Source organism: Bemisia tabaci, chromosome 5 (assembly GCF_918797505.1).
Source record: "Bemisia tabaci chromosome 5, PGI_BMITA_v3".
NCBI lineage: Eukaryota > Metazoa > Arthropoda > Insecta > Hemiptera > Aleyrodidae > Bemisia > Bemisia tabaci.
This window is the reverse complement of record NC_092797.1, coordinates 50,277,572-50,288,236: the sequence shown is the minus strand read 5'-3', so window position 1 is coordinate 50,288,236 and position 10,665 is coordinate 50,277,572. Positions and strand designations below refer to the sequence as shown.

At 33.2% G+C, this 10,665-nt stretch overlaps 1 protein-coding gene across 3 annotated transcripts in view; it reads right to left on the bottom strand.

Moving 5' to 3' along the window:
• Positions 1-1,242: 1,242 nt before the first annotated feature.
• The window catches only part of LOC109032100 (diacylglycerol kinase theta), a 72,571-nt gene continuing 63,148 nt past the window's right edge, over positions 1,243-10,665 (bottom strand). For 2 of the 3 annotated variants that reach the window (XM_072300878.1, XM_019044061.2), the window contains exon 17: positions 1,243-6,631. In XM_072300878.1, the coding sequence (XP_072156979.1) occupies positions 6,497-6,631 (135 nt within the window). In that variant the 3' untranslated portion in view covers positions 1,243-6,496. Of the gene's footprint in view, positions 6,632-9,488; positions 9,571-10,665 lie in introns of all 3 variants that reach the window. The other variant, XM_019044067.2, reaches the window with a different exon arrangement.

Genomic DNA, 10,665 nt, shown 5'->3' with positions numbered 1-10,665 from the left:
TATTTAGACTAAAATATCGGGTTCAAAATTGAAAATTCCCCGATTATGCTGAAATAACGCACTTTGAAATAACAAGAGGCATCTGGGATTCTGGTCTAAAAAGCACCGCGAGTCCGCTGGTTCTCTTGATTGGCCAATAAGGCATGCGGGTGCATGCTCAAAAATTGTTAAGAACGTTCATAGTTACTTTAGTGAATGATCCATGAAGTTTTCGAAGATTTCTCATCAGGTTTTTTGATACGATGATACGAATGAAGAGATTGTCAGTGGATGACATTACCCTTCATTTTTTGCTAAAGGCTAAGAATGGCTAATTTAACGAAATTTAAAAACAAAATTAAAAATTTAAAATTGCTAGCAGGGTGTATTGACTTTGCAATGCTTGGGTTTTTATTCCTTTTTGAAGGTCTATAAGAGTCAACTTTCAAATCAAAACATGATAATGACAATGAGGCATTTTTATAAGAGATTATTTTTTTCCAGAGATAAAAATCTAAGAGTTCAACATACGTAACAATTTTTTTTTTTAAAATCATTTTCTCATGACCTGTTAGTTGCTGTTATTTTGTCTGTGTGTCCTAATTTTTTATTTTATTTTTACACGGGATTAGAACCGAAAGTTTCCTGTTCTGATACGTGGCTCATTCCTTTTAGAGGCATTGTCTAAACTGGATTACATTTTGCAATGAGGAGCCACTATCACTAGCTCTTCCACAAAAGCACCTTTCTGCATAGGGAATCCAATGGCATATATGTTGTTTCATGTTATTTCTAAAGTTATGCCAGAAATAGTGGTTCCTTATTGCAAAATGTGGTCCAGCTGATTCTGGAGGAAGAAAAATTTGAAGAAATTTGGGAGTCAAAACATTAGGTGATTTAAAAAACCTGGCAAAATTGTTAAAATATATCCACTGGAGATGAAACTACAAGTACTCACTCCGAATAGCACGGGATGAAATAGATGAAAAATTTGCCGTTTTCCTTTCTATTACAAAATAGCCCATCTTTCTAATAAACGAAACTCGTTTTATTGATAGTTAATGATCGACTTTTATGGACCAGATGATGTAAAAGTATTGCCATATCATAGTATAAAAAAAATGTTGTATACTTGGGACAAATCCTATGAAACGTCCTGCGGAGACAATTAAATTATTCTTACTATTATTTTATTTTATTTTTTTCTTCCTTATAATCTGGGCTAGTTTTCATGGGTGACAGAGAGAAATGAGACAACCGAAATTTTGAAATCAGAAATTAATGATATAATTTCTGCAACTTTTTTACAATATAATCTAATATTAATAATTAGACATATATAATTAATTTTACAAGTTTCACGGGAAGGAGAACATACAATTGCAATTCAGCTCTAAAATTCAATTGAGTAAAAACAGCATCATCTAAAATCGTTTTCTAATGCGTCATGATTAAAACATGACCTTCAAGACAAATAGGATGAGAATTCGTTGCAATTAATTCATTCTCTGGAGTAACTAACACTTTTACCTGAATGTACAAATAATTGGATTTCGTTGCTTTCCTTCAACAAATATCATTACTGAGAATAAAGCTTAACGAAAGGTTAAGCTTTCTTCGCATGGTTAAAATTTACAAGAGCCGTATAATACTTGTTTCAGGAATAGGCTAAGAGTAGGAGGATCTGACTCCTAAATTTTGAAGGGGATAGAAAGAAAAGTAAGTACTCAACAGATAAATATAAACTCCATTTCTTGAGTTATTAATGGAAAAAGTTAAGTAATTCGCACAATAAAATGGCTGAATAGGATTGCAGGATGAGTCCTGCCTAAAAATGCATGCCTTAAGTGCCCATATTTTGTTTTGTGTCTATATAAAAAGATGAAAGTGATTTTTAGTTTATATCTAACTTAAATGCCGCATTATTATTTTTTTTTTTAATACTGGCATTATCGATTGAACAGAAAATACAATTCAAAGAATAGATATAAGTAATTACAAACAATGTACACTAGATCAAGTAATAGTTTCCGTGGTTTATCAAACGTTCATTTAAAATACAAAGTTATCTACTAAAATTTGATTAAAATTGACTAATATGAAATAAGTTAGATTGATACTCACCAAGGATTCCTTTTTCTTTTTATCTGAATGAAGAAAATCAATAATTGTACAAGGATCCTTAAATCAGACTTGATGGTCAGTTTCAAATTTAGGATTTACAGCCCAGCTATAAAATGTTTAACAAATTAACACTGATGAACTCTTTTCTTTTTTACAATGAAAAGCTCAGCACTTGAAATGGAGCTGAAGGCATTCAAATAATGCACAGCGCTGATTGGTAAAAATTAAACAAAGAAATAATTCAACTACAGACGTGGAATAATGACCACCATCATTTAAAACGAAAGCTAGAGCTTTAAAAACGCAAGCTGACAAAAAATAAATAGGCAGAAAAAAAGAAGAAACTTTAAGAAGTTACAAACTTCAAAATGATAAAACATAATACAGGAACCTCTTAACAAGAAAATTTTCACAGAACATTCCCAACTTTAGTTTTAAAAATGGGCGACAATTTCTTAAGCCTCTAAAATACCAAGGTGTATGGATTGATCGGTAACATTTTCATAAATAAAAACTGTACACAATTAATTATTGTTTGGAGAACCATTGCAGATAGTTTCAACTGCCGATGTTGAACATAGCACAGTTGAAACTTGATCACCGAGTTCTGCGCTCCTGATGTCCTACCATATTTTCATGAACCAATTTAAGTTTCTTTTGAAATAGATGCTGGAGAGAATAGGAGCGTTAACTTAATACTAAAAGATAATCAACCACCAGATATATAAATGCAATTTGTTGCATGAGACCAGCCATTTTATTTGTCAAATTACTTATCTCACTTGCGGGCAACTCGAGAATAGTCGAGAATTTACACTCCCAAATCACCCAACAATTCTATTTGACTACTCTTTCACCTACTTGAATTATGTGCCCAAGTTCGGGGCGGTTATCTTTTCCATAAATGCTATTGTAGAGAATAATTCATTATTGTGTAAAGCTGCTCTATCATATCTCAGTCTGCACTATTTACGTAAATCATGAAGAACAATTCTAATTAGTTAGAAATTTGGATCACAAGTATGCACACTTTTAAGTGACTTGAAGATTCACTTTAGCCTTTGCTAAAGTTTGTAAGGTACAACTTAATCGAAGTCAAATCTAGTTTCAGAAAATCTTCTAAAAAAGATAGAATTGATGGACTTTTATCATGAAATATTTATGTTACAAATGGGTTGAAATTTCTCAATAAGATTTACTGCGAATTATTTGAAAATTTAGTTCAAGCTTCATGAAGTAATGCATTTGCAAATAAAGGTTAACTGTTTACCATTGATACTGAGACATTAAGACTCATAGAGTATACTTCTGCAAGAACAGTAAGTTGCTGATGCATAGCTTCACCTGTGTCATTTCATAATCGCAGAGATTCTTTTCTACTGGGCTGATAAAATATTTGGATACCTACAGGACCTAAAATATTACTTGTTTCATGGAGTGGATAGTTCCATAACGAAATGATTCTTGCTGGCATTTTATTTTAAATGCAGTGGACTCATACATTTTATTGAAAACTCAAGGAAGAAAGAATACATTTTTTCAGATTTGTTATGATCCATTACCATTCAACTATGATTGGTAAATTAATACATTTTAATTGACCCTATTTTGATGTTCCAGATACTGAAATTTTGCAGAGCACTAATTTTTTCTGTGCAGAAAAAAGGTTGGACACTCAAAAGAATATCAGAAATATCCTTTTCAGGGGAGCAGCTCTTGGGCAATTGTCTAGAGTGTGCCAAGGGGTCTTCATTTGCAATACTAATGGTGACAACAGGTCCACAGAATGCTTGGAAAGAGAAGAACAATCGAAAAAATACATCAGAATCAACTTGTAAAAATGTTACAAAATGTTATACCTTAGACTACCAAAATTGGTGAGACCCAAAATTTCTTTCACCCCTTATATGCCGATAAAAAAAGAAGACAAAGTTTGACGGGCGATATCGGACAAGTTTGCTTTGTTGATGAGTAATTAGTTCTTAACTAACTTTCCTGCACTACTGTATGCGTATTGATCACCGAGAATTGTTGAAACAATATTCTTCGCACAATGATGTTTTGGTGAATAAAACAATTTTGATGTCAGATTTAAAAAAAAACAAAAAACAATAAAAATTCGAAGTTTATACCGAGCACACAAGATAAAGGCTGACTAGTACAATTAAAAAAGCGGTAGAATGACAGTACAATTGATACACTCATGCATTTTAACTTTTGACCTCTTTTTTGCATCATCAATGGTAAATTTTGTGCAAAGTCATTGAGACGCACAGACTGACATGTTTGTCACTACAGCTGGGGCCACACAAATAATTCTTTAAGATGTATCAAACAGCTTGGTGGATCCAAATCGGTAGTGCGGGGGGTTTTAATACAAAACCGACGAAATAATCTAAGAAAAGGATCACAAGCCTTGGGAAGTGGGTTAGTGGCATGACTCTTCTGAATTGTAATCTCAAAAAGATCATTAGCGAAACCTAAAATTCATCTCAATAATCATCACTGCTTTTACAATCACTGCCAAGCCGCAAAAACGAAAATTAAAGAATTACATCAGTAGATGATAGCATTTTTTATTACTCTTCGTAACTAAAAAACAATCTCAAACATAGGCAATTGTCCAAATGAAAAAATGAGATTCACTTGTAATACCTAATTCAACGCAAAATAAAAGGACTTTTAAGGGAGTGAAAAGCAGATGTAATGGCAAATGTGGAAAAAAAAATATGTTCCAAATCACCATCATAATGAGTCTATTTTGAGGTCACTATTCAAAAAAATTATCCTGCAGGGCTGTCCACCAGTCTGGATCAAAAGCTAGTAATCTGCACATTTCATTTTATACGTTTATAAACTCAAAGAGACCTTTGGAATGTATTTTTAAGTTTAAATTTGGTGTGTAGGTGGCAGCACCTCATGTAAGTTATGTTCACTCTTGGAGAAAACTCTATGATTGATGAAAAATGTTTATACACTTGTTTGTGTTCAATGATAAATCATCAAGTAAATTGGTAAATCCTCATGGGTCATGACAAAAAAAGTACTTGAAGAAACACACTTGCAAAGGCAGAGAGAGATAATAAATGCTCAAGCAAATAAAATGTTCATTATTGTTTGGAACATCCTCCTTGATTTTCCCTCTTTTTTTAATCCTTGGTTGTTTTGTGGTCACAAAATATACACCTTGGCAATCCACAAAGATGACCAGATACTTAAACTATCTTTCAATAATTTTGTAACATTTTAAAACTAGATCCAGACTTCAACCAGTGATATTTACAAGCTGGTACACAGCCCCAAGATGAATGCCTCATTAATTACCTAAAAATACACATTTAAGAAGTTGCATAAATACAAATCATGAAAACGATCTTCATCCATGAAAACAACTTGAATCTTGGTTAAATTTACAGGTCAATAGGCAGTATTTCTGAGGCCAATACTGGTGAATTAGTTTTAAACGACGTACATGAATTTGCTGACAAAATATGAGGAAACTCGTGACTCTGCCGGCAAAGGGACTTAACTACATTGTGAGATGAGTCCTGTTGTGCGTATATCACCATGATTTGAGGGGTTCAAGAGGAGAGAAAGTTACGCCCTTCTGTCGGAAGAGTGACGAAATATTGGTATTGATAAGGAATCGAATTCTTAGTAACAAAATTATGGATCGTAACGATAAAATTATGTTTCCCAAAATGAAACAAAAAAATTAGAGAAAGGAAAAAAAGAGTAATGAACTTTAGAGCGCGGTTAAAAATTATAAATAATTAACAATTAGTCTAGATGAAATCACTTAATTTGTCTACTCGATAAAGAATAACAAATTTGGTATCTGATAATCTAATTTTACATCTTCCTCAAAACAGCTTAATACTCATGTTACTTTTGAACAAATATCAACATATTTAAAACAAATTAAATTGAACAAAAATAATTGTTTGTTGATTAAAAAAGAAAGAACAGAGATGGAAAAAGGAGAAAAATTAAAAAATAGAAAAGTAATAAATAATTAAATGCACCTTGAAATTTAATCGGCACTAAAGGGGGTTCTTCCCGTGCTGAACAGGGTATGATAAGTATGGCAAGTTTGAAAACTTTAAAGTACAATATTTAAAAAGGGAAAACAAAGATACCTAAGCCAAATTAAGGAATCTTAGAGCAAAGGGGGCAAAGTCGGTTTTGCTGATGAGCCCCAGATTAGATAAGAATACTAGCTTTGTGGGGGTGATCACCAAAACAGATTTTGCACCGTTTGCTTCAGGATGCTTCAATGCTTGATTGGTATCACTGAAATAAGGTATGAACTTGTGGGTTGCATTTTTAAGTAAAAACAAACATTAGTAACAAATCTTATAATGAGATCCAGTAAGCCACTTTTTATTTATTTTCATAGTAATGAGTTATCATTAGAAGAAGTATCTGACAGTTGAACGTTAGCTGGAGGTGCTCCGGGAGATTGAGCGTTCGAGCTGCCAGTCCGTCGTTTTTCTTTTGTGCCTTTGGTTTTCTTAAGCATTGTTGCCTGAAACACGGTTGAAATGTCACAAGATTAATGAACCAGTGAATGTTACCATTGTAAATGATTTAATGAAGCCAGTTCAATATTTTTGGAACCTAGGGAAAAGGCGGTAAGTTTTTTTTTAAAAAAATCAGCTTCACAGAGATGAAGGACGTTGAAAGTAAAAATGTCAACTACATGGTTCCTGCATGTTAGTTAAATATTACCTCCCCAAAAAATACCAAACTAGTTGAATTTAATTATAATATTTCTTCCTCATCCAAAATCATTATACGACCACACATGTAGTCAACCACAAAGAGCGCAAATTTTGTTTGTTTCAAAAAGTATCCAACTTTAAAGTTTGAAAAGGTTCATTCTGAACCCTTAAAAGCCCAAAAAGTCTAATGTTTCTGGCTGCAGAGCTCTTGTGGGGAGCTAAATAACATGTGTCAACACATAATTCACTTGCCGAGAATTTTCTGTAATTTGTGGTTGAATTTTTTTTATCCTTTAATTAGACATTTCTTAAAACAAGACATTCAACTATCATGGGGCTTTGAAACAGTGTCAGTGCATTAATACAATAAATTAATATCGATGGAAAACTTACAGAAGTAAATACAACCTCCGGTTGAATCTACCAAATATTGTGTTCAGAAAAAGAATCTTTCGCCAAACTCAAGGAATGTGCATTCGTTCATGAGTCGAGTGATGAAGGAATATATTTGTACCAATGAAGAGACAAGATTTTCAAGATATACATTTATTTAGATGTTGTACTAATGTACTTAGAAGGAAGATAAGTGGCAGCAAATATTCCCACCGCCTATGCGGCTCAGCCTTTGAAAGAGCCTTCCTCGGTATGGACATGAAAATATTTTAAGATTTAGGCAAATTTTCTCTGCGAAGAGGGGTCCTCTTGCGGCAATATTGTGGCAACAATTTCAATGAAATACACCAAATTTATTCCCAGCAATACTTTCACAAAATTGCTACAGAATATTCTCTCTATAGATAGTTATGTTGTTCTGTATAGCTACCACAATTGTTTAGAACTTTCAAAACGATCTCAAGCATTAAAAGGGCAATCTCCGGCTATGTAAATTTATAGCAAAAAATGATAAGCCTGAATTTTGAATTCTAAGATAACTTTGAATTATACCACCTTCATTAAAGATTTTCTAAAAATATTTGAAGAGACGTCTTTAAAGTAATTTTGGGGCAATTTTAATGCCTACTTTAGAAAGTAGGTGCGTATGTTGATTGGCAACCATGCTGGGGTGTATGCATATGACCTTCCTTCCTCAGAGTATAATAAGGAACGGTCAACAGCTGTAATAAAAAGCCGTGATAGAGCCATGCTAGTGCGAGTGCTGGGTTTGACATATTCAATATTATTCCTAGAAGGAGAGAGCGGGTTAATCCTGAACAAAACTAAGGGAGGGAGGTAAAAGGCAAAAGGATCCAGAAAGATCCCTCCAAAAATTCTCAATACGAAGAACTGAGATATCTCATTTGTTGGTAGGGGCACCGTTGGAAGGGCACTCTGTCTCTGTACTTCCACTACAAACAATTTTTCATTTCATCACTTGTCTAAGATTTAATCTCGCATATTATGATGATAAGAAATCGTGTGAGAATCTTGTACATGAATGAAATGACTTCCAGATGAAAGGACCAAAAACTGAAATAACGTTAGAAAGCAAACCTGATGGTGGCAAAAATACTTGAAGTTTTGCTCCTCAAGGGAACTTCGATGAAAGATGAGAAAACAAAATCGCATGCAGTCTACAGCTACTAGTTATTATTTTTAAAGAGTCCTCTAAGTGAGGACTTCAAAAATAAAATGGAAAAATACGAACTGGTTTTCTAAAGCGGGGCCGGATTTAAGGAGGGCCACATGGGCCGAGACCCATGCCCGTAAATTTTTGGTGGCAGCTAGTTACATAGACGCTGCTGCAGATTTAAAAACTGATGACCTATTTTTTTTTCTCTTGCTTTACAAAGGTCATCACCCATATAATCTAGGGTTAGCAAACTTTTGCGTGTCCAGGAACCGCCCTGGTGAACTAATAATCAGAATAGTCATTGAAGGTAATGACTTTGATGAGGGAAATTCTTTCAATCTTAAAAAAGTGAACACTTGAGTAGATACATACAGAATATTTGTCCTAGAAAACAACTCAGTGTTTAAAAATCAACACACCACTGTATTTTGTTTATTAACAGAATGCAAGTTCCATTCATTATAATAATTTTTTAAACCCCAATGTTGTGCCCTGAGGCAAATACCATTGTCTCCTCCTTAAAGGAATGCATCTCGTCTGCTCTGTTTCAATATTTCTACGAAAATCTTATTTTTTATGGAAGTAACATTGCACAAATTAGTCTGGAAACTTCTCAGTTTTTTAAGACAAAGGTGTAGAAAAATCACTAGAAATTTCAGAAAATTGTTTGTAATGGTTCTCCTATAAACAAATGCTACGAAAATAAAGAATGCTAAAACAACGCAATCGAGACACAATCCTCCCAGGAATAGTAAAATGTGACTTCTTTTGTCAAAGTGTGGAGCACATCGAGACATTCCAGACATGAATTTGAGTTTTCAGGAAATTTAATGAGCCTGAAACCCTCAAAAGATTTTTCAAATTTTTGAAAAGTAAAGTTGAGACAGGAATGGATACATGTGTGTGAGGAACTCTATTTGAAGCAAGAGGTGATGCAAAACAAAGTTTGCTTGCAATCCTAATTTTGAAGAAAAAAAGAAAAGAAAATGAAACGAAATAATAGATCTAAACTACATGAAAACAAACGAAAAGTATTCTTATAGTGAACAGTTAAGTAAGTGAAATGAAAAAGAGATGTAATGAATTTTCACCATCACTTGGCGCCTGCGTAACAGGAGGTATGCTCGGCTCAGTGTTACGACGCTTCATTTTAGATTTCTTCAGCATCGTTGCCTGAGAGATTAACAAAAATTTGACCGATTAGCCTAAAGTATTTTTAAATTTTGACAGATAGAGAATCATTTTGATCTCGTTGTATAAATCATTGAAAAATTCATTTCAGCATCAAGAGCAGAGCTCGATACAAGACTTTACTTTTGTCTGCGGCCACACTAAGTGTTTGCGATCCTTCTACAAATGTACTATTGCCTTTTATAAAATAAAGACACAAAAATCTCCCTGAGATTTTACCTTTTGCTTTGAGAAAAGAAAAAGAAACAAACCTTCACATGAAAAGCAGACAGAGATTCAACCAAATTTTGAGTTAATGGTGAGATAAGACGGGTGAAGGAAGGCGAGATGTAAATTGGAAAGATAAAATTTTAGATTCACTTGGCAAAAAGTGATAAAAACCATAATCAAAAACTAAAGACATTCTGATAGACAGAAGAGCTGAATCAAGACATTAAATGACATTCATTTCAACAATTTAAGTACACCACATTTTATTCAACATAAATTCATATTTCAAATAAATGAAGACACTAGAGAGAGAGAGAGACAGAAAAAAAGAAACAATGAATGCATGCAGTCAAATTTAAAAACAGCACAGCAAGATGATACCTATTTAATTAGTTTTTCACTTTTGAAAAAAAATTCTTGGGATCATCCAAGTAATACATTTACCTTGAGGCTTCATCACCACAATATCAAAGAGTTAAAGACATATTTTTGTGATCTTATTCTCACAACAGTAAAATTTTAGCTTTATGTAAAGTGAGTTAACTGCTGTTGCATAGTTATCAGAAATTTTAGAATTCCGCAGAGATGTAACTTATTCATGCAGTATGAAGAAAGGAGGAGCAAAATCTTAAGACCAAAGGAGACCCAAAATTTGACGGAAAAATTTAGAGGATAAATACATGAAGAGTTATTTACTTTCACGATAAGAGGTTCAGGAAGTGGAAATATGGTTGCAAACCCCTAATTTTAAAACTTAATTTCCGGTAAATAAATTTAATTGACGTTATGGGGAGTATTACATCATTCAATGTCAATTGGTACTTAAATGGATGAAACAAAAAATAACAGCATACTTTGAGAGTAGGA